At 36.8% G+C, this 27,715-nt stretch overlaps 1 protein-coding gene across 7 annotated transcripts in view; it reads left to right on the forward strand.

Annotated features, from left to right (window-relative positions):
- Positions 1-27,715, forward strand: part of TTLL7 (tubulin tyrosine ligase like 7) — a 153,509-nt gene that overhangs the window by 38,720 nt on the left and 87,074 nt on the right. For 6 of the 7 annotated variants that reach the window (XR_003679579.2, XM_007116755.4, XM_028489214.2 and 3 more), the window contains exons 2-6: positions 18,294-18,495; positions 18,699-18,830; positions 23,352-23,473; positions 24,102-24,169; positions 26,237-26,395. Coding sequence is in view for 6 of the 7 variants with exons in the window: in XM_007116755.4 (XP_007116817.2) it covers positions 18,471-18,495; positions 18,699-18,830; positions 23,352-23,473; positions 24,102-24,169; positions 26,237-26,395 (506 nt within the window). In the remaining variant the exon portion in view is untranslated. The remainder of the gene's footprint in view (positions 1-18,293; positions 18,496-18,698; positions 18,831-23,351; positions 23,474-24,101; positions 24,170-26,236; positions 26,396-27,715) is intronic. The other variant, XM_024119821.3, reaches the window with a different exon arrangement.

Below are 27,715 nucleotides of genomic sequence, written 5' to 3' on the forward strand. Positions count from 1 at the left end.
AGTCCCCCACTATTATTGTGTTACTGTCGATTTCTTCTTTTATAGCTGTTAGCAGTTGCCTTATGTATTGAGGTGCTCCTATGTTGGGTGCATATATATTTATAATTGTTATATCTTCTACTTGGATTGATCCCCTGATCATTAGGTAGTGTCCTTCCTTGTCTCTTGTAACATTCTTTATTTTAATATCTATTTTATTTGTTATGGGTATTGCTACCCCAGCTTTCTTTTGATTTCCATTTGCATGGAATATCTTTTTCCATCCCCTCACTTTCAGTCTGAATGTGTCCCTAGGTCTGAAGTGGGTCTCTTGTAGACAGCATATATATGGGTCTTCTTTTTGTATCCATTCAGCAAGCCTGTGTCTTTTGGTTGGAGCATTTAATCTATTCACGTTTAAGGTAATTATCAATATGTATGTTCCTATGACCATTTTCTTAATTGTTTGGGGTTTGTTTTTGTAGGTCCTTTTCTTCTCTTGTGTTTCCTACTTGGAGAAGTTCCTTTAGCATTTGTTGTAGAGCTGGTTTGGTGGTGCTGAATTCTCTTACCTTTTGCTTGTCTCTAATGCTTTTGATTCCTCCATCGAATCCTAATGAGATCCTTGCCGGTAGAGTAATCTTGGTTGTAGGTTCTTCTCTTTCATCACTTTAAGTATATCATGCCACTCCCTTCTGGCTTGTAGAGTGTCTGCTGAGAAATCAGCTGTTAACCCTATGGGCATTCCCTTGTATGTTATTTGTCGTTTTTCCCTTGCTGCTTTTAATAATTTTTCTTTGTCTTTAATTTTGGCCAGTTTGATTACTATGTGTCTTGGCGTGTTTCTCCTTGGGTTTATCCTGTATGGGACTCTCTGCGCTTCCTGGACTTGGGTGGCCATTTCCTTTCCCATGTTAGGGAAGTTTTCGACTATAATCTCTTCAAATATTTTCTCGGGTCCTTTTTCTCTCTCTTCTACTCTGGGACACCTACAATGCGAATGTTGTTGCATTTAATGTTGTCCCAGAGGTCTTTTAGGCTGTGTTCATTTCTTTTCATTCTTTTTTGCCTATCTCCACTTCATTTAGTTGTTTTTATGGGGTTTTATCTTGTTCCTTCCTTATCTTGTTCCTTCCTTGGTACATAGCGCTCTGCCTTATCATCTTCTCTATCTTTCTGTGAATGTGGTTTTTGTTCCACAGGCTGCAGGATTGTAGTTCTTCTTGCTGATGCTGTTTGCCCTCTCGCTTTTAGCTTTTCGCCGTTGAGTATTCTACTGGCTGTGAGTTTGTCATAAAGGGTTTTTATTATATTGGGGAGTGTTCCTTCCTCTTCAATCTTTTGGAATAGTTTGAGAGGATATGTATTAGTTCTTTATATATTTGGTAGAATTCCCCAGTGAAGCTATGTGGTCCTGGAATTTTGCTTTTTGCAAGTTTCTAAATTACTGATTCAAATTCATTACTGGTAATTTGTCTGTTCGTATTTTCTATTTCTTCCTGTTTCAGTCTTGGTAGTCAGCAGTTTAGATCCTGTGTTCTAGGCTGTGTGTTTGAGATTGAAGAATATGTAAATCAAAAGACAATTTTAAAGCTGCTGCCTCAGAGCTAATTTTCTCATGGAAGAAACATGTAAGTAAGCCTCTTTTTACTTCACTTGAGTTGTGACATTTTATGTAAGGACATTGTGAAGTAATTTTCTTTGTTTAAGAACAAAATAAAAAATGGAACGTAAGCTTATAATTATTTGTATTGTTTAAGAATCTGGTTTAAGCGAAAAAGGAATTTTTTAGTTTATTTTTTCAGCGATAATTTCTTCAAATACATTCTCAATACTCATCTTGCTCTCTCGTCTCCTTCTGGAACATGTATAATATGAATGCTGGCATGTTTAATGTTATCCCATAGATCTCATATGTTGCTTTCATTTTTTTTTATTTGTCTTTCTGTCTGCTGATCTGAATGAGTGACTTCCATTATTCTGTCTTCCAGATCAATTAGGCATTCTTCTGTGTCATTTAGTCTGCTATTCATTGCTTCTAGTATGCTTTTTATCTCAGATATTGAATTATCTATTTTTGATTGGCTCTTTATTTTTTTAGTTCCTTGTTAAAATGATTTGTGTTTAGATCAGTTCTCGCCTCTAATTCAGTTAGTGTTTTTATTGCAAAGGTTTTGAATTATTTGTCTGGTAGATTGACTATTTCTGTTTCATTATTTATTTTTTCAGGGGTTTTCTCTTGCTCTTTCAACTGAGAGTAGTTCCTTTTTATTTTACTTAACTTTATCTTTCTCTGTGAATTTAGGTGAAATAGTTATCTGTTGTGGTCTTGAAGGGGTATTCTTACGTAGGAGCATCCTTATGTAGACTGTGTTTGCCCAGTGTGTTTGGTGGGAGGGCTGGACTTGATGTGGACACCAGCTGCATGTTTCCTTAGGGTGTGCTGACCACTATCACCTTAGTAGGTGGTCTGGCTGGTGATGGAGGAACTAGAGCCTGTGCAGGGTGTGAGGCAGGACTTCCTCTTTGCTCAGTGGCTGTCACTGAGCTTAAGGGCCTGCTTAAGGGCCTATCTGCTCCCAAGTTGCTGGAGTGGAATCCCTGAGTGTCAGGTTTGAGCTGACTCTGTTCCCTTTAAGTGTGTGTTTTTCCTTTTCTCTGCACTGGGGCCTTTGCCCCAATAGAGGGAGGTGCTGAAGCAGTTTGAGTTTGTGTACTTACAGAGACCTGATCGGCTGCTTGTGTAGGCATCTGTGGCTCTGCTCAGATGCAGCCCCCAGTCGTGTCTTTTCCCCTGTCGTGGCTGCCCCAGGTCTAGTGCTAGGCTATAGCATGGAGTGGGTGGGGCAGGAGCATTTGCTCAGCTAGGACTGGGTAGGGCAAGGTGGTCTCAGGAATTCTGGTGGCCATGGTGCCAGGAGTTTGGGCTGCTTCTGTGGTGCTGTTTGTGTAAGCGCTAACCGTGCTGCTGCTGCTGCGCTGCCTGGACCACACCCTAGGCCCCTGGGTCACCTGTGCATCCCTAGATCAAGTCTTTTCCCAGGTCCTGGCTGCTATAGACCCAGCATCAAGCTGTGGCGTGGAGTGAGGGGGCTGGGGTGTTCACTTGGCTCAGATTAGGAAGTGGAGAGGTGGTAGCTGCTAAGGCAGGCCTCTTACTGCCCTGACTGGGGGCAAGCCAGTACTGGTGCTCTCTCACCAGTGGAGTCTAGGCTTCCCCAGTCTTTCTATCTGTCCCAGCAGTTCTCCAAGCAGTCAAGGTGGCTTGTCTCTCATGCATTGGACCCCAGGACTGGGACACCCAGTCTGTGCTGGACCCACTCATTCCCCAGGAGGAATGTCTGCCTGTGTGATGTCCCTTTTCCTCCTAATCCCCTCCTAGGGGCACAGGTCCCGGCCTGATGCTTTTCTTCCCACCCTACCTAATTCTGTGTAAATCTTTCCTGCAGCCTTGGTTAAATAGGAGTCCTGCTGCAGGTTTCCAGTTAGTGTCCCATGAGAGTTATTCCACTTGTAGTTGTTTTTTTGATGTGTTTGTGGGGGGAGGTGAGCTCCACATCCTCTTACATTGCCATCTTGATCTCCTGTATATGGATAACTTTGAATACTAGGTAAGAGTAGAAAATAGTAAATGTAAATCCCATGAGGCACAACTGGAAATCAGCTTTGTTGATTTTACATAGTAGTTAATTTATAACACTGAGATACATGTTGTGGATATATGGTTAAATGTATAATTTTATAGATACTTAGGGTCTACTTTCATTCTTAAGTATATTTCTATTGATATAATCAGTATGTCAGTCTATTTTAGATGAATTCTTATCTTTTAGGTAGTTTTGGATATGCTTAGCTACTTCTCTCAAGATAAATGTGTATGTCGAAGGCAGGATGCATATTTTTTTTCTCAATAGAGCACCTAATAAAATGATGAGCATTAAACATGTGTTTTGCCTTAATTAGAAATGTAATGAAATAATGGAGGGTAACTAAACTTTCAAACAGATTGGTGATACATCCTAATAGTGTTTATTTGCTCTGTGTGAGAAGGGAAGGAAGAGGTCAAGAGAAGAAAGAACTATTAAAAAAGAAATTTGTATTGTTTGAGCGTTTAGTATCTGTGGATATTATATTATTGAGCACTGGTTAACTTCGGGCACTAATTCTATTCTGCATTCCGTTATTGTTTTTAGAATGAAGGACAAAAATAGTTCTTTTTCTATACATTTCTATAAAAGGACTGGTTTCACAGCAAAGATTGTGGTGCCAGATAGATACACTGTTTTTAAATGGAATGACTTTGGGGAAAGATTCTTATTATAAAATGAGCTAAACTTATTAAAATATAGTTAAGTTTAATTAGTTTTCTTAGTAGTGGGCCTGTTAGATAAAAGCTATTAGTATTTTACTTCTTTCCAAAAGCTGATCTTGTAAATTCTCTTTACACCTAGTTTAACGATCTAGAAACAAAGTAGTCTTATTATTCCTTCCCTCCTTAGGATCTTATGGTGACATACTCAGCTTAATTTAGCTGATGGGGGCATGCAGAGCATTATATGAACTAGGCCTGTGCATTTTCCTTTTTCCATATGGACTTTCTACACTTAGACTGCAGGACTCCAAGACCATGGCTTAATTTTACTGGGATTTAATTTAATTTAGAGGGATTTGAAAACTGTGACAAATTTACCTGATTCTATTGATAGAAATTAATACAAAGGAAATTTTAAAAGTTTTTATATAGTTTTAAATGTTACACTCCATTTACAGTTATCACAAAATACTGGTTATCTTCCCCGTGTTGTACAATACATCCTTGTAGCCTATCTCACACCCAGTAGTTTATACCTCCCACTTCCTCAGCGCTATATTGTCCCACCCCTCCCTCCCCACTGGTAACCACTAGTTCGTTCTCTATATCTGCGAGTCTGCTTTCTTATTTTAAGTTCAAAAACTTCCTACAGAACTGTATCCCTCTGATTTGGAAGCTCAGCAGTTTAGTTTCTATGTTCCAGGCTGTGTGTTTGAGATTGAAGAACACGTAAATTAAAATAATTTTTACTAAAGCTGCTGCCTTGGAGCCAGTTGTCTCATGGAGGAAACGTGCAAGGAAGCCTCTTCTTATTTCACTTGAGTTGTGGCATTTTATGCAAGGACATTTTGAAATAACTTTCTTTATTTACATCAAAATTAAAAATGGAGCCTGTGTTGGTTAGGTTCCATTGGTTAGGAATCTGTTTTAAGCAAAAAAGGAATTTTTTAGGTTATGTTACTGAAAAGTTCAGGAATATGTTATCTTTGTCTCTGCCTCCTTCACGTTGACTTTATCCTCAGACTCTTTGTTGAGGCGAGATGAGGACCAGCAATGCAGATCCTCTCAGGTTCAAATCCAGCTCAGAAGAGAACCTATATACTTTAAGAGTCTGAAGACGAGTTCTAGGCTTGATTCTTGCTGGTCTTAGTGGGATCCCACGTTCCTCTCTGAACCAGTTCCATGGTCAAGGGAATGGACTTCCACAATCACTTTAGATTGGAGTCATTTGCCTAGCCTTGGAGCTGGGATTGGCAGCAACCCCATGAAGGCACATGGAATGAAAGCAGGGGGAGCAGTTCTTCACAGGAGATTCAGATCACTGTTCATAGAAAATGGGTAAATGTAAGCTGTGGCAAAAACGATAAATGCCTAAAGTCACTTGTGCCAGTGACTTTGCATTTGGTTTATCTTTTTCAGAAACAAAACTCATAATTTCTATTGGAGTAGCATGTCCATTAGAAGGCACATTTAGCTGATGATGACAGAAACTTAAAATAATCATGGCATAACAAGCTGGAGGCGTTCCCACCCCAGGTAGGCAGTCCAAGACTAAATTAGCATTTCCATGACAAAACCAACGCCACTTTCAATTGCTGCAGCTCCAGCAATCACATTTGCATTCCAGGATGGAGGAAGAAAGCAAATAAATGAGTGTCCATGTATTGTCTACCTCCCTTTTACTGGAAAGTCCTGCTCAACAATTTCTACTTACACCTCACTGGCCAGAACTTGGTCACATGGCTATGTATACCTGTAAGGATGTCTGGGAAATGTGCTTATTTAGATCGGTACAATGCCACCTCTAATAATAACTCAATAGGTGTTTTGTTAGCAAGGAAGAACTAGTGAAAGGCTATTAGGTAGATAGCTAGTGGTCTTTCTACATGTGTTAACTTATTAACTGATATGGATGCCATCTGAGGTTTAACAACCCAATGCATTTTACATTTAAGACTTAAAACACATTTTAGAGGTAGATGGTAAGATGAATAATGGAACTAATATATACCCTAAAATTAGTAACAGGGTGTTCATTGAATGAGTATCAAACAAGGAAGTCAAAAAAAGAGTTAAAGATGATTCTGACTTATCTGTCTCTTGAATATTTGGCTGTAGTGATGCCTTTGCCTAAGATAAGGAACATAAGAGGAGTGCCAGGTTTTCAGCAGAAGTTAAAGCGTTAAGTTTTGGATGTTGAATGCTATAAATGCTGGCATCAGATGACCTCTCGGGTGATGTCATTTGTTCACCAGCTGGGCATTTTGATATCTATTGTGCATTTTCTGGCAGAGTACAGAGAACTAGATACTTTAGAAATTTTCCACTTCCCTCAGTCCCTCTCTTTCAACTTGTGATCTAGGTTCCTGAAAATCATGCAGAGTTGGGTCCAAGGAACCTTTAATTCCAATTCTATAGCTTAGAACAAGAGAGAGGTCTTTGTGGAGTCAAGCATGGGTTGGGTATTTTTCATTATCCTAAGTACTGGAAATACAGCTATTAATAAGGAAAGTAATGCCTTCAAGCTATGCTTTGTTATCATTACTTATCAATCCCTATTTTTTCATGTCATACTACACTAAATTCCAAAGACAAGGAATTCCACAGAGCTTAGTGGAATTTTGTATGGGTGCTGTAATTTAATTATAAACATTGAACAAATGCTAAACAGTCTAAGGCAATTTGAAATATAAATAAGCAGTACATTCATGAGAGCTACTGTTGTTCAAGGTAAATATTAATTGTTGCTAGAATGAATAAATAGTTCTTCTGTTTATTCTTATGTAATGTCACACTTGGCTTCATTTGGGTCTTTACAAGTGGTTGATCAAATGGTTTTTTTTTAAGGTCTGGAAAACACTACGGATCTAGCTTTTGAGAATATACCCAGCCTGGGAAAGGGAGACAAAAGTTTCTGTGTTCAGGGAGTAAGTAGCGTCTCTAAAAACCCTTTTAATTTGTACACACAATGAGTAGTAGCAAAGCAGTATCACTGTGACAGTTGTTTGGGTGATGTCATTTGTTCACCAGTCAGGCAGCTGGGCATTTTGAAAATCTGTTGCCGTTTCTTGGCAGAGAGCACAGAGATAAGAGCATTTATGCTTTGGAAAGGACCTTTCTGTATTTAACCAAAAGCATTTTATTTATAAAAGTGGAGGTTTTCCTTATCTTCAGTCATCACTAATTCCATTGTCTTATTGTCTATTTTTTTCCATCTATCCTTTTCTGCAAATATAAAACTGAAATCATCTTATCCCTCAAAATGACTTTTCTTTCTGCCTTCTCTTGTTGCATGGTGCTGTCTTCTACCCAGTTCTCCTAAGGCAGAAATCTGTAAGTCATCCAAGATTACTTTTTCCTTCTTGATCACCAAGTTCTGCTGTTCTTCCGTAGTTAATGTGTTCTTTCTCCCTGTGTCTGTTGCTTGTATCCATGATCGAACTCTTACCATCTCTCTCCTGGACTTGTGCAACTCTTGAGACTCTCTGTTCACTCCTGCCCCTCTCCCATCCAGCCCCCACAATAACTGCTGGTGTAATCTATAAAAAAGAAATTTGGATTATGTTACTCCTCTTTAAATCCTTCAGTGACTCCACCATATTGCTAATGAGTCAGAATTGGACCTACATTTTCAACAGTGTGACTTAAAACAGAATACTTCCAAGGAGACATATAGTGGTTCAAACAAAAGTATTTTGGCTATTTCATTTCTGCCTATTCTTTTGAAAGGCTAAAATGATAAGGGTATATTCATTCTTTACATTAAGAGTTACATCTTTGGCATGTATAGGAGCATAGCTGCTCACTTTCTATAAAACAGGACTGGCTATTAGATGCTCTCCCTTCCTGTCAAGAGGTATCATGGGGTGTTTATCATCCCCATGTAGTTCTTTACACTTTTATTTCATATGCATTAATTTCTAAGAGATCTATATGTATATCTCAATGTTTATCATATATTATTTTTTAAATAATTTTAAACTTCATGTAAATAAGGTACTGCTGTGTATATTCCTCAACTTTTTTGATATGCATTGTTCATGAGATTCATCATGCAGTTCTAGTTCATTTAGTTTCACTTGTGTATAGTACTTTCACTGTATGAGTGTACCACAGTGTACGCACTGTCCTGTTGATGTTCATTTCATCCCCTCCCCCACCATTTTCCTGCTATCCATGACCTTTTCAGATCAAGCTCCCATGCTCCTGGACCAATACTTGGGAGTAGAGGGTATATAATTGATCTTTGTGGTTGCTGTTAATCTTCAAATAATTATTTTTGGTAGATTGCTTACCTTTAAAATGAATGTCTTTGTTGGTCAGCACTGGCAACTGCCTTGGTCTCAAGCAAGGGGTATAAATTGTCTTTCTAAATTAGCAAAACCTCACCTCACTTAGCAGGGCTGTCTGCAGTAGTAAATGAGATCCTTTGTAGCAAATGCCTTCCTTTGCAGATGCTCAGAGCCCTGTGTGGCATGTGCTTTCTCCTCTACTTGTTGCTTGGCCAGGTGATTTCTAAGTCATATGGCTTTGCTTCAGAAGACCCATGAGGAGAGAATAGGTTCCAGTAGTGGTGTCCCTTACTTTCTTGGGGTTTGCATGTCACTGGCGCTTGGCCCTCTAGTCCAGTGGTTATCAAACTTTAGCCTACATCAGAATCACCTGGAGAGCTTGTCAACTGGTGGGCCTCACCCCCAGATTTCTGATTCAGAAAATCTCAGGTTGGGTCTGAGAATATGCATTTCTCATACGTTTGCAGGTGATGCTGATGCTGCTGTTCCTAGGACAGTACTTTGAGAATCACTGTTCTAGGTCAACATTTCCCAACCTTTTAAATTTTATTTTAATTTTTTTGACTCATGGACCCATTTAATATTAATACATAACTTCACATCACTACATGAATTTTAAAATCATTTAGGCCTTCCCTGGTGGCACAGTGGTTAAGAATCCACCTGCCAATGCAGGGGACATGGCTTCGATCCCTGGTCCGGGCAGATCCCATATGCCACGGAGCAACTAAGCCCATGTACCACAACTACTGAGCCTGCGCTCTAGAGCCTGCGAGCCGCAACTACTGAGCCCAGGCGCCTAGAGCCCGTGCTCTGCAACAAGAGAAGCCACCACAATAAGAAGCACACGCACCGCAAACAAGAGTAGCCGCCCCTCGCTGCAACTAGAGAAAGCCCACGTGCAGCAACGCTTTCTTGGGGTTTGCATGTCACTGGCGCTTGGCCCTCTAGTCCAGTGGTTATCAAACTTTAGCCTACATCAGAATCACCTAGAGAGCTTGTCAACTGGTGGGCCTCACCCCCAGATTTCTGATTCAGAAAATCTCAGGTTGGGTCTGAGAATATGCATTTCTCATACGTTTGCAGGTGATGCTGATGCTGCTGTTCCTAGGACAGTACTTTGAGAATCACTGTTCTAGGTCAACATTTCCCAACCTTTTAAATTTTATTTTAATTTTTTTGACTCATGGACCCATTTAATATTAATACATAACTTCACATCACTACATGAATTTTAAAATCATTTAGGCCTTCCCTGGTGGCACAGTGGTTAAGAATCCACCTGCCAATGCAGGGGACATGGCTTCGATCCCTGGTCCGGGCAGATCCCATATGCCACGGAGCAACTAAGCCCATGTACCACAACTACTGAGCCTGCGCTCTAGAGCCTGCGAGCCGCAACTACTGAGCCCAGGCGCCTAGAGCCCGTGCTCTGCAACAAGAGAAGCCACCACAATAAGAAGCACACGCACCGCAAACAAGAGTAGCCGCCCCTCGCTGCAACTAGAGAAAGCCCACGTGCAGCAACGAAGACCCAATGCAGCCAAAAATAAATAAATAAAATAAATTTTTTAAAAATTAAAAAAATCAGTTTATAATTTCATAATTTTTACATATTATAAAGAAAGGCTTTAAGTTAAAAAAATTCTGTCAGCATAGTATTAAGCATTGTGGTTGTCTAGAGCCTTGCTGCTCAAAATGTGGTCTGTAGACCAACACACCTGGGAACTTGTTAGAAATGCAGACTCTCAGGCCTCACCCCAGACCTAATGAATCAGAATCTGAACTTTAACAACATACCCATGTGATTAGTATGCACATTAAAATTGAAGTTGGTGGTCTAAGGCTCACATTAAATCTGATCCTAATAATATTTAAAACAAATAAGAAACACTTCAAATTTTAACGTTTAAAAAGTAGCACATGATTCATTTACTTTCATTATCTTATTTTCATGTAAGAAAATGCATCATTTCTTGGAAAATAAAAATAGCATATCAAATTTGGTTTGAGGACCAACTGCTGAAATTTAATGATGTTTTAAAACACAACAATGGACAAAATTGTATTTATGACCTGATGTTTGGAAATATTACTATTTTTACCTAAAAAACCAACTGCCTTATTTTGATGATTTTCATGAAATAATAGATTCCTGACTGCTACTTGCAATAACCTCTCTGCAAATAATACATTATGTGTATGGCGAGTGTTTTCCCCACCAAGTAAAAGCTTAACTGGATATAATTTTTGTTATATTTATTATTTTTCATTTTTCTTGAAGTAGTAGTCGAAACATCTTTCATCAGCTGATAACAGTTTGACATCCAGAGAGAATTATCTTGGGGCAAATTTGCAAAATTGTTATCACTTAAAAATTTTATTTGTGTTTTAATATCATTGTTCATTATACCTCTTTTCTTTAAACAACTGTCTGTGGGGATAATAATAACGGGATACCATTTAGGGTTGGGAAGATCAGAGTTTTATATGTAGAAACCTAGAAGAGTACCTGGCACATAGTATGTTTTACATAAATGACTGTGTCAACCCCATCCTCCTCTTTCTCCTTGTCTTCTTCCTCTTCTTCACCATCGTTATTTCATTCCATAGCAGCTCAGGATAGAGAAATTTAACTATCTACTGTGTAAAGCTGAGAGGTAGAGTGGACCCAATACAGATCTTAGCAATTTTTCTTCCAGGCAGGGGAGAATACTATAAAGTGGAGTTACAGAGAACTAGAAACTAGGTTCATGTAGGGAGTAATCAAGGTCTGAGTCTGTGATGGTTCTTAGTGTTATTTACTGGCTTTTTTTCCTGCTAGTCATTTGATATGATTGCACTTCCTAACTCCTGTTGGCCGGCACCATGTGACTGCTTGAGGCCATTGAATTGTGAGCAGAAATTGTGTGTGTCATTAGCTGCTGGGATAAGATCCTCCAAAACATTCTTTCCCTCTGGCACAGTGACTGGTTATTGTTAGGTTGATGGCTGTTCTGACAGCTTGGGTTTCTGTGTGACTGTGATATGTGGAGCACCCCTGCCATGGTTGAGATGTAACATGATCAAGAAAGAGACCTTAGTTGTTTCAAGCTCCTAAGATTTGGGGGTTGTTTATTATTGCAGCATTATATAGTTTGTACTGACTAATATAGATTTTTTGATGGGTTTTGAAAACTGAAAGTATGGAAGTGGGGTGAGAGTGAGCTAGATGACAAAAACTACACAGTTTTTGCTAGGAGCCCAAGAACCAAAGAGAGTCCTCAGGAGTGTGTCACAATCTAGTGTCATTGTAGGGGACACAAGGTGGAGGGAGTGTTTGGGATCTTTCTGGTGCCTCCCTCCTTCAGAAAAGTGACACACTATCAAAAGTATACAAAACTACATACATTGTGAAATGTATCTGTTCTACTCCTTGCCAGTGTGAAAATAGAAATATAAAAATCAATGTAGAAAATGATGTAGGAAAACTAGGATTTAGGAAGAAGAATCATGTTGAAGGGCTGAAAGATTGTTCAGTACCCAGAAGGTAGTAGGTTTCCCCATTTCCTCCCTATCGTACATGTTCACATCCACACATGCTTACATGCCCATATGCTCACATATGCATAATATTTTTTAAAAAATTTTATTTATTTATTTATGGCTGAGTTGGGTCTTTGTTGCTGCTCGCGGGCTCTCTCTAGTTTGGCGAGCAGGGGCTACTCTTCGTTGTGGTGTGCAGGCTTCTCATTGTGGTGGCTTCTCTTGTTGCAGAGCACGGGCTCTAGGCGCTCAGGCTTCAGTAGTTGTGGCTCGTGGGCTCTAGAGCGCAGGCTTAGCAATTGTGACGCATGGGCTTAGCTGCTCCGCAGCATGTGGGATCTTCCTGGACCAGGGCTCGAACCCATGTCCCCTGCATTGGCAGGCAGATTCTTAACCACTGCGCCCAGGGAAGCCCCTGCATGATATTTTTATCAACTCCACTTGTGATTACAAATCATTGCCCTCCTTAGTATATCATCCCCAGTGAGGCCTATCTGGATACAGTACTTAAAATTGCAAACCTTCACTCTTTCCCCCCGACACTCCTGACATCCTAAGTAGTAGCTCTGTTTTTTTTCCCTCATAGAACTTAGCATATTCTTTAGTTTATTTACTTATTTTTAAAATTTATGTCAATAAATTTTATTGACATATGTAGTTGATTTACAATGTTGTTTTAATTTCTACTGTAAAGCAAAATGACTCAGTTATACATATATACTCTTTTTCATATTCTTTTCCATTATGGTTTATCACAGGATATTGAATATAGTTCCCTGTGCTATGAAGTAGGACATTGTTGTTTATCCATCCTATATATAATAGTTTGCATCTGCTAGTCCCAAACTCCCAATTCTTTGCTCCCCCCGCAACAGCCCAGCAACCACAAATCTTTTCTCTGTGTCTGAGTCTGTTCTTGTTTTGTACACATGTTCATTTGTGTTGTATTTTAGATTCCACATATGTGATATCATATGGTATTTGTCTTTCTCTTTCTGACTTACGTTGCTTAGTATGATAATCTCTAGGTCCATTCATGTTGCTGCAAATGGCATTATTTCATTCATTTTAATGGCTGAATAATAATAGCCATTCATCTGTTGATGGACATTTAGGTTGCTTCCATGTCTTGGCTATTGTAAATAGTGCTGCTATGAACATAGGGGTGCATGTATCTTTTCTAATTATAGTTTGTCTGGGTATATGCCCAGGAGTGGATTTCTGGATCATATGGCAATTCTATTTTTAGTTTTTTGAGGAACCTCTGTACTGTTTTCCATAGTGGCTGCACAAATGTACATTCCCACCAACAGCATAGGGGGGTTCCCTTCACACCCTCTACAGCATTTATTATTTGTAGATTTTTTAATGATGGCCATTCTGACTGGTGTGATGTGGTACCTCGTTGTTTTGATTTGCATTTCTCTAATAATTAGCAACGATGAGCATCTTTTTTGTGTGCCTATTGGCCATCCATGTGTCTTCTTTGGAGAAATGTCTGTTTAGGTCTTCTGCCCATTTTTCAGCTGGGTTTTTTGTTATTAAATTGTAGGAGCTGTTTGTATATTTTTGAAGTTAGGCCCTTGTCGGTCACATCATTTGCAAATATTTTCTCCCAGTCCGTAGGTTGTCTTTTCATTTTGTTTATGTCTTCCTTTGCTGTGCAAAAGCTTGTAAGTTTCATTAGGTCCCATTTGTTTATTTTTGCTTTTATTTCTATTGCCTTGGAAGACTGACCTAAGAAAATTTCTGTAGTTTACTGTTATTGTTTTTCTCTCCCCAACTAGAATGCAAGCACCACGCAGAAATAAAATTTTTATCTATTTTGTTTACTGAGAACAGTACCTGGTATATAACAGTACTTGTTGAATTGCAGTACATTCATGAGGGAGAAACCCGGGAAGATGATCTGGACCCTGCTAGCTGCCTAGGTGTTCCAAGAAGGGAAACTAAAGCTGATGCAACTTTGTGATCTCAACCACATTTTAAACTACACTTTTGATTCTCTTACTTTCATTCCCTAGCTTTTAAAATAGTTCCAGTCAAGCAGAATTAAGCTTCTTTGTGAAATCGTTAATATGTCATGTTTAAAGACTGAGTTTTGAAGGTAGCACAAAAAGTGGGGAAGAATATGGGCTTTAGAGAGAAATCACTTCATTGTCACCTATTAAGGTGTGACTTTGGGCAAGTTACTTATCCACGGAATCTAAATTTTACTATATGTAAAATTAGAATAAAAAATGCTTTGTATGGACTAAATACACATAAAGTTACTAATTTCACATAAAGTTATGTGAAAGTGCTTAGTATACAGTAGGTACTGGTTTATTTGGGTCCCTTCTCCTTTCTTTCATCACCAGAAAAACAGCTTTTATTACATTTCTATTTAATGTTATTACACATATTTTCAATTTAGCTCTAATTTTGGTTCCCATGACCTTTTGTTAGATTATTTTAGTAAACTTTGGTAAACTAAAATTTCAGTATGTACAAAGAGCCCATATACCATTCACCAGGGAATGGGTTTGGGGGGACTGTTGGAGAAGGTCTGAGTTTCCCTGTTTATTTACACAAAAGTAGTTTTGTCTTCATCTTGTTGTCATCCAAAATATCAAAAATGCTATCCTCGTTGGTTGACATTTTAGACTTTAGGGCTGGAAAGAATCAATTCCTTCCTTTTGCGTATTAAGAAATTAAGTCATCTATTTGGTAAATGGCAGAGTAAAGGGTAGGAGTTCTAATTGACTTCTTGTTCAGTGCTCTTTCTACCATATTATACTTCTATCTAGATTAAATTATTTTCATCTAAATGAAATACACAATTTGATGGTTTTTGTCATGTTGACACAAACTTTTATCACATATATTTAACTTTTTGAATAGGTGATACATGCTTGGGTCACTAAAGGGTATACATGAAAGTTAGTCTCCCTTAGCTCTGCCCCCAGCTACAAAAGGCCACCACTGCTCTGTGCATATATCCATGTATTCACTTATCATTTTACACAAATGTAAACTTTTATGTACTTTGCTTTTTTCACTTAAAAATGTGAAAGTAATATATACATGTGTATTGCTTCTCAGAGCCCCATAACCACCTCTTCTTACTCCCAGGTGTTGTTAGTTGATTGATTTTTTAAAATTCATGAACAAACACTTATTGAGCACTGTGTTAGGCACTATTCTAGGCTCTGGGAGTGGAAGAGTGAACAAGATAGAAGAAAACCACTGTTTTCACAGAGCTTAGTTTCTTGGTTTGTGATTGGTGATATGATAGGGGTACAAATAATGGTCTCTAGGATAGGCCAGAAGAGGGAGAAATGAATTTCTTCAGGCATGATCAGAGGAAGCTTTAAGGAAAAAGTGGAAATTTATTTGGATTTTAAGTGATGGGTAGAAATTCAGCAGGAAGAACTGGGAAGAAAGGGTACTCCATCACGAATATATTAGAATTTTTGTTGTTTCAGTCTTATGCAGCTCTTGTTTTGCGTGGTATCACTTGAAGTTCTACATTTAAGGATACTATTGGCTTGACATTTTAGTAGATTGATTCCTTTTGGAAATGGCTTCTTTACTTGCAAAATAAAATTGTCTTAGAAATCAATTTCTGCTGATTTAATTCTTTTTTCTTCTGATTTGTTTACTTGAACTAGATATGAGGATTTTTATAGATGACTTCTACCTATTTGACCCTTTTCATTTGGTTATAAGAGTTTTCATCTTTGTTTTACTTTTTTCTTATAATTTGATATGTGTATGTTGTAATTAACTATTATTTGCTTTAGTGCAGTTAAGTGCTTACAGCAGAGGTTGTCAACCTTGGGTGTACACTAGGATCATTTGGAGAGCTTTAAAAATGCTGATGCTTAAGTCCCACCTGGGTCTGGGATGTGGCCTGGGTACCAGGATTTTAAAGAGTGCCTCAGGTGATTTTACTTTGCAGCGAAACTTGGCTTATTTGGGAGGTAACCAAAACATGCTTTCTCCTTTTGGAAAGTAGGTAACCATGGTTCATCTGAGTGGTATGATCAATCTGTCATCTGAAATCTCTTGTTTAGAATAAAGTGAAATGGTTAGAATTGGATGGCAGAATGAGGTCCTGGAGTTTGTTAGAGCACTTTTATTGTTAATCACCAAACCATTAACGGAATTAAGCATAATCTATGGAGAGAATAATTTTAAGGTCTTTAAATTCTGTGTGGTTGGGGGAAGGGATAACAGTTCTTGTTTTGAGCTCTATACAAATCGAAGTTGTTAGGCTCATTATGTAAGTCAGAAATTAATAAATCTGTTTTTACAGCCTATAACAATTATTGATTTATTGTTAGTATAGTTAGGCAAACATTGCTCTCAAGCTCTTGTTGGCTTTGTCACCTACTTTCAATGTAATAAGTACTCCATTACCGTAAGAGGATCTTTGTTTACTCCAGTAACAAGGTGTTGCACAAGGACTTGTAAACTCAAATAGTTACCTCTCTGAGGTATCAGACCTCAGGTTTCCAGAAGGAAACCAAACTGAACCATAGACTGCTCCTTTCTTTTATTCTGAAAAATGATCTAGTCTGTTTCCAGCTTGGAATTGGGAGCTGTCCTCGGGTTAGGGATGTTTACTGTGATTTCACTGTTGGGTTTGAAGTATCGTGAATTCCCAGATACACCCATATCTTGCAGTGTGGACTGCAATAGGGTCACAAACTTCTTGTACATCTATGTAGCATATTAGCACGCTGTCTGAAACTAGTGGGGCTCGGTGAATAGAACAGATAATCAGACGAAATTGGGTTCAAAGCCCAGGTTTTCTATTTATAAGCTGTATTACCTTGATTTACTTAACTTATTTAGCCTTAGTTTCCATGTCTGGAAAATTGGGGGAAATGATACCTAAGTTCCAAGTTTGTTAATGAGGTAAAATAGTTTAGATTCTTAACATAGTGCCTGCCCACAGTTGGTCAGTAATAAATAATAGTTCCCTGGTTTTGATATTGAATTATTCTAGAGAATTATTCTAGTGAAAATGATACCTGAGAACAAATTAAGTTCTATATTTTCTTTAATAATGAATCTTATTATTAATAATGACTGTTGGAGTGGTGTATATGAGTCACATTTTATGTAGCTGAAATTTTAAATACTTCTGAACTTCTCATAAACCTGATAATATCCTGATAAAGGTGTTGATATCATACCTTTGTTTATTGTGATAGGTTTTATAACTTTCATTATGTTTAGAGACATTTTACAAGAACTTGCAGATTCTTGAAGTATGAAGGGAGAAGTTAGAAAGTTGATAGTATAGACTGGGCAGTATAGTATAGTCAGGGTACAACCCCTAGGTTCATACATACACAATGAACATATAAGTGAAGTGTAATAGACCATGTTGAGGCGTAGCCAAACTAATTAGTTCATTCATTACAAAATGTTTATTGTGTTCCTCCGTGTGCCCAAATAAGATCATCATGGTAATGACTCCTATTTTCTGCCTTTCAAAATTGTTCTCTCATTTTTAAAGGCGTAATTCAAATGTGGTCTGTTCGATGAAGTCACCCCTCCCCCTCACACAACTTAAAAGGGAATTTCTTTTTTCTCCATTCTGTCAGCATGTGATCTCTACCCTGGCACTGGCACTTATTTCACTGTTTCATATTAAAAGCGGGGCTGGGGCTAAGTTACAGGCATTGGGTTGAAGGTTGTATGGGGTCCTGGTTAAGGGCACTGGTTTTAACATCAGAGAGATGTTATTTTAATCTCTACTTTGTCATTTGCTTTCTTTGTGAAGATTTGTCCTTTCTGAGCTCAATTTACTTATCTGTTAGATGGGGATAAAAGCTTCTACCTTGTAGTTTTGTTGAAAGATTAAGTGGTATAAGTGACCTGAGGTAGTAAACGTTCAACAAATGGTAGTGAATATTGTTATTGTTGTTCTTATTTGTGTAAAGCATGTTATTTATTGTATGTAAGTATGATACATGACTTAAAACCTCCTCCTTTAGATTGTGCACTTTTAAAACAGGGGACTATTGCTTGGCATTTTTACATAAGATTTAATAAATTAACTAATATTTGTTTATTAACTACATTAACTTTCATCTCTCCTTGACTTTTAAAAAGAAGAGTATTGGCATATATCAAAAAAATGTCATAAAAGTTGTTCTCTAAATGCCTGTGTTTTAAAATCCCTGCAGGTCCCTTCTTATCTCATAATTTCAATGTCCTGAAATCTGAGGATTCCACCAAGATAATATGATAGGAACTTTCAGTGATTTGGAGCCGTATCCTACTTAGACTAATGCGGGCCTTCCAGGTTTCCTAAGAGCTTGTACAGCAGCACGCACTGCTGTTATTAATCGGCACGGGCGAGAATGCCATCTTTGCCTCAAGAAAGGGGTAAGCAGCTTGATTTAATCATATGTACCTATTATGTGGCTGTATTATAGATCATCACTGCTAATTTTTTTAAGAATTAAAAATTAATTGGGGACTCAAAGAATCAGAATTTATAATTTTACCTTGTGGGGGGCATTTATGTTCTCTGGTATGGAGTTTTTGTTATTTCAGTGATGCTTGGTTGGTTTACATTTCTTTTAAAGTTATTCAGGGACCCTCTCCCCTGGATCTGAATACAGAATTGCCTTATCAAAGCACGATGAAAAGGAAAGTCAGAAAGAAGAAAAAGAAGGGAACCATTACAGCAAATGTTGCTGGGACAAAGTTTGAAATTGGTAGGTCTCCTCAGAATCATGAGATTTTCATAATTGTCGGAAAAACTAACTTGATATTGAAAACAATATAGAAATTCAGAGATAACTATCTTCTCAGAGATAATTATCTTCTATGTAATGGATTTTTGAATGGCTTCTATAAAATTTTCTTCTTTATGAGATATTTAACATGTCAGTAATCAAATAGAACATCACTGTAAACTAAAAAGCTTTAGTTTTTGATGGGATTGGATTAAATATATATGATTTTAATACTCAGTTTTTAAATCAAGTGTAAAATAATATGAGCAGTAAAACCAATGGTTCTAGCTTTAATCTTTAAATACAGATGTGCTTAGGAAAACTGTATTATTCTAATGCATTTTTCACTTGGGGCTAAAATTATGTTTAATCTTTAACATTCATTATTTTGTAAATCATTTTTAAAACAGATTAAACATGTAAAATGAAAAGTGCAGAATTTGAGATTTGCATTAAACAATGAGAAACTGACAGAGTAAGAACATATTTCTCTCTATGCTTTAAAAATTATTTTGATGATACTGTTGCCTTTTATTAATAGAATTTTAGTTTTTATATGTAAGCAGTATCTGCAGTGGAGAGAATAGGTAAGAGTTACTTTAAATTAAGATACTTTTGCCCGGCACTGAGAAACTCATTACTACTACAAGTACTCAAAAAATCTTCCTCTTTTTAAAAAATAATTTTGCATTAAAAGTTGAGGAAACCATGTGAATCTCAAGGATGTTAATTATTCTTACTCTTATTAACCTTTGAGGGTCGTGTTTCCACTTACAGTAATTCACCAAAGTTCATCAGGAATCAATGGAATATTTCATAGGAATCGAGGTCCCCTAATACTCTATTTCAACAAGTGTTCCTCAGAGGAAAAAACTTTCGGCGAGTTAATGTGGGAGGGTGAGATGTGAATTATTTGCATAGTATTTCCTAGAGTGAAAAAACAAGAGTAGGGCTTCCCTGGTGGCGCAGTGGTTGAGAGTCCGCCTGCCGATGCAGGGGACACAGGTTCGTGCCCTGGTCCGGGAAGGTCCCACATGCCGCGGAGCGGCTGGGCCCTTGAGCCATGGCCACTAAGCCTGCGCGTCTGGAAGCCTGTGCTCTGCAACGGGAGAGGCCACAGCAGTGAGAGGCCCGTGTACCGCAAAAAAAAAAAACCAAAAAACAAAAAACAAGAGTAACCGTTGTCAAAGTGATTAATGGACGGTGTCAACTTATCCTGTTTGCTTTTAAGGTCCTGGTGGGGTTTATAAGCAACTTGATCTAAAGGAGAGTGTTTTTAACTGTAGTTCCCTCTCACTTCTAAGGGCTGAAGTTGCATAAGCCTTCTTCACACTGATTCCAGACCTCTTTGCTGAGCCTGCTCAGTTGTGTTTAGCAAAAGCCCTGGCTAGATCAGGCTTGGAGACTTGGACAAGGGACTGCTGGGAGAATACAAAGCTAAGTATAGGGAAGGGAAAGAGACAATTGGCTGTGTGTCCAGGAGAAAGTGTTACCTTGCTTTCCCTTATTTAACCTTGTGATATGCAACAGATTACTTCTTGTAATTTAATTACTGCTCCTTTGACAGGTTGAATTATATAATAGAAAGATAATTAAGCCATAGTCAGGCCACTTGTGTTTTGTCCCTGGTGTTGCCTGTTTCCTCATGAAGAATACTTTGATCACTACTAGTCTTAATATTAATTCTTTTATAACCCTGGACCACATATTTTCACATGAATTACCTCATTTAATCTTCCAGTAACCCTGTCAAATAGGCTGCATTACTCCCTTGTTGTCCTTTTCCCTGACTTTCCTCACTCTAATAGTGAATTTGAAGTGGCTAACAGCCATAAGAAAATAAATAAGGAAAAATAAAAACAGTAAAATAGGATGAATCTTGTGGCTGATCAGAATACAAACTGCATTCCATGAAATCCTGTATAGTTAGAGATGTGCATGGGTTTGACTCTGAGCTTCCTAGCAAGCAAAGCAAATAATCAAAACATAATCAGCTATAGAATACACAGTGCCCAGAAGATAAAACCATACTGGTTATTCAAGGGAAATGCAATTTTTTCTATTTCCGCATTTTGATAGAAATTTCTCCCATAATTCCTCATGGAGACACGTTGTGGAATGGTGAACTACATTCTCACAGTAGTCCTATAATTAATACATTATGAAATTTTAACTATTACTTTTTAAAATGCCCCTTAGCACAGTTGAAGAAACTGAAGCTCACTGAGAGCAACTTACTCAAGATTGTACAGATGCCAAAAGTAGAACTTGAATCTGAATTAATTTGCTTCCAAATTTAGTGTTCTTTTTACTCTATCATACTGCCTAAATAAAATATGAATTGAAATTTAAATTGAGGAACATTAAGGTGTCCTCTGTATCTAAAATTCAAAGAGTTGCATGGATTCCTATTTTTAAAACTCCTGAACAGCCTCTGAAAGCTCTATGGGTCAAGGTAAAAAAAAAGTAGGACAAATTTGTGAGGAATGTATTTTTGGTAATTTTCATTAAATGGGGACAAGACAGATTGGAGAAGGGGATATTAATTATGCAAGGGGAAATGTGAGAAAAATGGTTGGTGTGGTTATCTCTATTTTACCAATGGGGAGTTTGGTTTGGTAGAAATTCAATATTGAGGCAATTACTTCACTTCTTTTTGTAAAGAGAGCTCCTAAAAGACCAATATTTAAAAGCACGGATTTAGGCTTTGGCTGCCAACAGCCTTCTATCTGGAACTGACATGTTAAAGGAAGTTCTTTTCTATGCAGTGGAGGATGGTATACTTAAAAAGATGCCAATTGATTTCTAAAACTTCAATTCAAACAAAAATATGGTTAAATAGCTTAGCTGAAAAAAAAAGTGACAGTTTAATACCCTACATTGTATTTTTCTTTGAAGTTCAACTTTGTCAGCTCTCCAAGCTTTGAATTTCATAATAAGAGAGATTTATATATGACCGACCTTACAAATTTGACTTTGAGAATCTAAAGAAAGAATGGATCTTTTCCACCATTGTTTATGTACCCTAAATGTTCCCAGCCTCACCAGCTCATGTGTACATTAATACCCACATTTTAGTAGCTCATTATACTCCCCCCGTCCATAACTGCCACCAGTTCCATTTCTCTCCTCAGGGGTTTCCCAGTTATTTCTGAGAGGCCCAGGGCAATGACTTCCATGCACTCAGAAATGGGTCTGCCCCTGAGATGCGGTTCTGGCCTTGTCATTGTTTTCTGCTAGTGAGCCAGTGAAAGAACTCTCCTAGGCTGTGTCACTGTGGTCTTGCCCTCCCCATGAGCTCTAGATGACACAGAAGCTCTTGGGCCCTCAGGACGCCAACACTGCATGGTGGTCTGCGGCAGAGAGAGGAACAGCCCTTTCCCCAAATTCTTGTACTGTACGTTGTCACCTAGGCCTTCAGAACAACCCCACGTTTTATCAAGCTTCTCATGGATAAAAGCAACTTCACCTCAACAATCCCTTCCCCGACCTCATCCGTCTCCAGTCACTGTCCTCTTCTTTTATTATGCCTGTGTTCTAGGCATTATTGCATAAAAAGCCCATTCTTTCTCCTCGGCCAAAAAGAAATCAAGAGTCCCTAGGACTTGAGACCAGCAGGTGTCTGGTCATCAGTTTCATACTTGAGCCAAGTACGTTCAGACAATTAATCCCTTTTTACCGTATCTCCCCATATATAGGGCAGTAAAAAGAAAATGTTTAAAAATAAACATCGAATCGCTGCTAATTTGTTACACCATTCTATTAAGACTCCAAATTCTGTTGGAACCTAAATTTATCCTAAGTATTTGCTGATCTTTATTCTAAATTTGAACCTCATTGGAAGAAAAATGTCAATATGTTAATTGTGTAATTGTGATATCAATGTGTTGATTGTGAAATCTAAAAAACAAGATTTTCTCTGAGCATAAATTTTTTCCATAGGATTAGAGGGCTGGGAGCAGATAGGAGGGCCAGAGTTTCCAAATCTCTACTGTAATTCTGCTTCATTATTTTGTATCCTATGTCAATATAGCTGACTTGGTTTTAACTGCTAAAAATAATTTGAGCTAGGGAGGTGGAAAATATAGGATAGGTCTAATGATCAGGGGCTATTTTTATCTTTTCCCTTTTGTACCTAACCCAAGGTCATGAAAAAGCCATAAAAGTACATTTTCCTGAGTAGAAGTGTTATCAGCTCTGTGTGTATTTTCACTATGCTATGAATAATCACTAAACTCTTTAATAGTGTTGTGTACCTGTTAAATCTCAGAAAATTGAAACTAAGGATTTTGGATGCCACTTAAAAACAGTTCTCTGTTGCTATTGAGTAAAATTTGGCATTAAATTGTTGTAGCTAAAAATAAGGTTATGCTATAACTAATGGAAATTTTACAAGTGAAATACTGTGAGCTAAAATTGAAATATATCAAAAAAGATTTTCATAATGAATGTATTTCAGAAGTATTTTAATTTTGGTTTAACTTAACTGTTTACTTGCAGTTCGTTTAGTAATAGATGAAATGGGATTTATGAAAACGCCAGATGAGGATGAAACAAGTAACCTTATATGGTGTGATTCAGCTGTTCAGCAGGAGAAGATTGCAGAGCTGCAAAATTACCAGGTGGGAAATTAATCATGACCAATTTTTGGTCAGTAGGAAAGTTATATGAATTCCATTATAATTTTCTTTAGATAAGTCTCTTAATATGTTGACATATTAAATTTCAGTTCTAATTTACCTGAATAGCCTGTTTTGTTGCTGTCCAGTTGTACTGACTCTTTGCCCGAAGACTGCATCCTCTCAGATTTAACTTTTAACCTCTTTCCATCTTTAAGGAAGAATTGATAGAGGAAAACTCTTCCTAGGCTGGTGCTTTGCATTATGCTTAAAGATGAACGATGTGGAGTAGATTGCATAAAGAGATCTGAACACAGATATCCCTTGTAATGTCAGCTATGTGTAATTTGGCTTCATTATTTTATTTCTGGAATGTAATACAAACATATTAAAAAATAAAAAAGCCAAATACATGGAATTTTAGACAATTGAGATTTTGAATAGTTCTTCCTGTTAGTGTAGAGGGTTATACAAAATTGACTGGAGGCAACAAATTAGTCCATTTTCATCAGTTTTTTGGTTTTTACTAAAAAAAATTAAACTCAAAGAATGAATGTAACTGTATTATAGTATAAATGAATATATTCATTAAGTTAATGAAAATATTAATGTTGACCTTTTTATTTTCCAGAGGATCAACCATTTTCCAGGAATGGGAGAGATCTGTAGGAAGGATTTCCTAGCAAGAAATATGACCAAGTAATCTTCATTTTCTTGTAATAGAGAAGACCTGTTCAAAAATTACATTTTGAATGTCATAGTGCTATCTTTCACAAATTTATATTGATTTGAAATGATATTTTGTTGGAAGAGATAGAATTTTAGAGCTAGAAATGTTTTAAAATTTTCCTGGTTCTATTCTTTGACTTTGCAGAGAAGGTAATTGAGGGTCAGAGACATGAATACCTTGCACGAAGTCAAATAGCTAACAGCAGAGCTGGAGTAGAAACCTGGTCTCCAGAATTTCAGAGTTCTTTTCACTGCAACTTGCTGTCTCTCTAGCAGCATAAGTTTTTCTTTTAAATGTAAAAAGTTTTCTGTACGTGGCATATCCCGCCTGTGGGTATGTGTGTGTTCAGAATACTGGTTATTGAGCATCTAATATGTGCCAGGCACTGTAATAGGTGCCTGTGTGCACACATATACACATACACACATGTATATGTTCCTACCCGGGGATACATGCACACATATTTATCTCAAGAGACCATTATTTAGAGTAATAATTTGCTTTCATGGGAAAAACTGTTAACAGGTAAAGTGTTATCCTGAATATACTGCAGAATTTTTGTGCAGCTTATATTTCTGTTGATGAGATTTCTTTTTATTTTAAGAAAGTTGATAAATTGCTTGGATTTTTTTCTAAATATAATAAAGAATGGTATCATTCATAAACACCTCATGGTTAGTTTTAAAATGTATTGTTCTATTAAAGCTTTAACTTGATCTAATTTCACATTATTGTTAAAATATAATAAATACATGTAAAGGTGTTGGAAATAAAAACAAGTACATTAGCACTGTTATTGTGCTTCCTTTAGATATGTGTGTGTGTGTGTGTGTGTGTGTGTGTTTCAAAGCAATCAATGTTAGCTTATTTTGTATTGAGATTATTTACCTGGTTGGCTTATTTTGGATTTGACAGATGGAGTTGGTGACTATTTTCCTTCTCATAGTGGAAACGTAACTTTTTTTATAGGGTTCTCTTGAAAGAGCACTTGAAATATGATAACTGTATGACCTTCCAGTTGTGGAAGCCAGGTGGCTTATATATTCCACACCCTAGTCTTACAGTGTAGGCCCTGCTTCTGTGCATATTATATACTATGGTCCCATTTTAGTTTTAATTAATCTCGTTTGGAAACAGTAACTACTCATCTATAAAAGACTTGCATACATTTATAAAGAAGACTTTTTGAAACAATCAGATTTTCTTTAATAGGTAATATTTTAAAATATTTCTAAGAATTTTAAAATTGTTATTGGGAATCAATCTGTACCAAATAATTAGCATTTGGATTAATCAAAAGCAAACATTTTATACCTAGTATTGTATCAATATCCCTAAGTTATGTACCAAATAGGCAGCCTGATTTATAGCAAATACAAAAATGTCAGGCCATACATTGTAGCCATAAAACTACATGTATAGGTAGATGTAGTTGATGTAAACAAAACCTGACTCAGAGGCTTCAACGGTTTTCTCACAAAAGTAGTAAAACTCCAGAAAACGCCGGGGTAAAAGGCAATCTAAAGTTTTTCCCTATGGATGACCCAGCAAACTCCAAATCATCTTTTAAGAAGCAATATGAATGGCACCTGGCTGTGAACCATACTAACCACATGCATCCTGGAGGCAGAGTTAATGCTGCCTTCCACATGTTACCTTGCCTTATGTAGCTTTATTGCACCTATCACACTGTATTTAATTAAAAGCCTATATGTAAATTCCTTAGAACAGAGACCATGTTAATCCTCAGTGCCCAACACGTAGTATATACTCAAATGTTTGATCTATTAATATGTAAGTTAGTACATGGGGCAGAAATTCTTGTCTATTTTTTCCACTAATGTATCCTTAGTATCTAGAATAGTGCCTAACATATAGTAGGTGATTAATAGGCATTTTAAAAAATTAATGAATGAATCAATGAATGAAGAAATGGAGGGAATTTAAATCCTTGTAGTAAATGTCAGTAGCACAGAGAAAGAAAGTTTAGATAAGTTTGAATAGAAATTACTTTTCATATTATCTCTAACTTACAGAATGATCAAGTCCCGGCCTCTGGATTATACCTTTGTTCCTCGAACATGGATCTTCCCTGCTGAATATACACAATTTCAGAATTATATGAAAGAATTAAAGAAAAAAAGAAAGCAGAAGACTTTTATAGTAAAACCAGCTAATGGTGCAATGGGTCATGGGTAGGTATTTTTCATATGGAATACATAAAAATTTTAAGAATTTGGGGGAAAGAATAAGTGTGACGGTTTGCTCATGGTTGAGTACTAATATGAAAAAAATAATAAAATAGCTTTCTAACTTTTGCTTTTTTGGAACTAAATATTTAATGAGCCCTTTTACCCTGTCCCAGAGACTTCAATAATTCAATCTAAAAATTTAATCAACAGGTTGTGAGACTTTGATAGGAGACTACAAAATAGAGAAAAGTAAATATTTTCTAATTTTTTTCTTAAACATAAAATTTGCATTCATCATAATTTTAGAGAAAGCTTGGAGAGGAAAATCAGTTGATACAATAGAGCTAAATTGAGTTGGTGAATGAAATGGAAAGGGTGTTACTGTTTTCATCTTAAAAAAAATGTTAAGCAGAAAATATCTATTTTCTTTGCTTTACAAATAATTGTTTTCTTTATGTAGCCATGGTAATTGGATTGAAGATGAGTAGAACACATTTTAAGCTAAAGTGCTGAGAACTAGACCTGTTAGCTGGGGATAGATTATACAACTTAATATTCCTGTTTACTTTTGCTTTCTTATGTTAGTTTTCTGCTGTTTACTTTTTCAAAGAAAATGTGGCTGAGGCTACTTTTAATAAAAACACAAGTAATTTTTATCTTTGATTTAGAGTGCTGTGGGAAAAAAAGATATTTAGAAATATAGCTGCCAGGTAAATTACTGTTCAACACATTTCCTTTTAACTTTTAATCATAATTTAATAATTTAATCAGACATTATTTTAAACTGTGGTTTAGTAATTTAAAAGACAAACAACATGTAGTGTTAGTGGAAATTGTATATTAATTGTTTAATGTAAATTTGGTTCACTATATGTTAGTATCAAGGTAAACATTTTGGGGAGGATAATTGAAGTTCACATTTTCTCAATTTTAATGTTAAAAATTATGTTAAAATTTCATTTTTATATATATTTGATGTTAGTGTAAATAGTTAATAATATGAATTGACTACAGTAATAAAATAGCTGAAAAAGTATACTGTATATACTGTGCTGCCAGGGTTTATCTCATGCAATGCAGAGTGCATAGGTAAAGTACACCTCTCTCATCTGTAGAATATATCTATTTCCTTTTCTGTTTAATTGTCCTGTCCATTATTGATAGTGAGGGGCATTGAACACTTCAGCTGCTATTGTTGAACTGTCTATCTGTGCCTTCAATTCTATCAGTTTTTGCTTCATATATTTTGGAGCTCTGTTGTGAGGTGCGTATGTTTATAATTATTATATCTTCTGGATGCATTGACTTTAAAAAATTATTATA

This window comes from Physeter macrocephalus, chromosome 4 (assembly GCF_002837175.3).
Source record: "Physeter macrocephalus isolate SW-GA chromosome 4, ASM283717v5, whole genome shotgun sequence".
Classification (NCBI taxonomy): Eukaryota; Metazoa; Chordata; class Mammalia; order Artiodactyla; family Physeteridae; genus Physeter; species Physeter macrocephalus.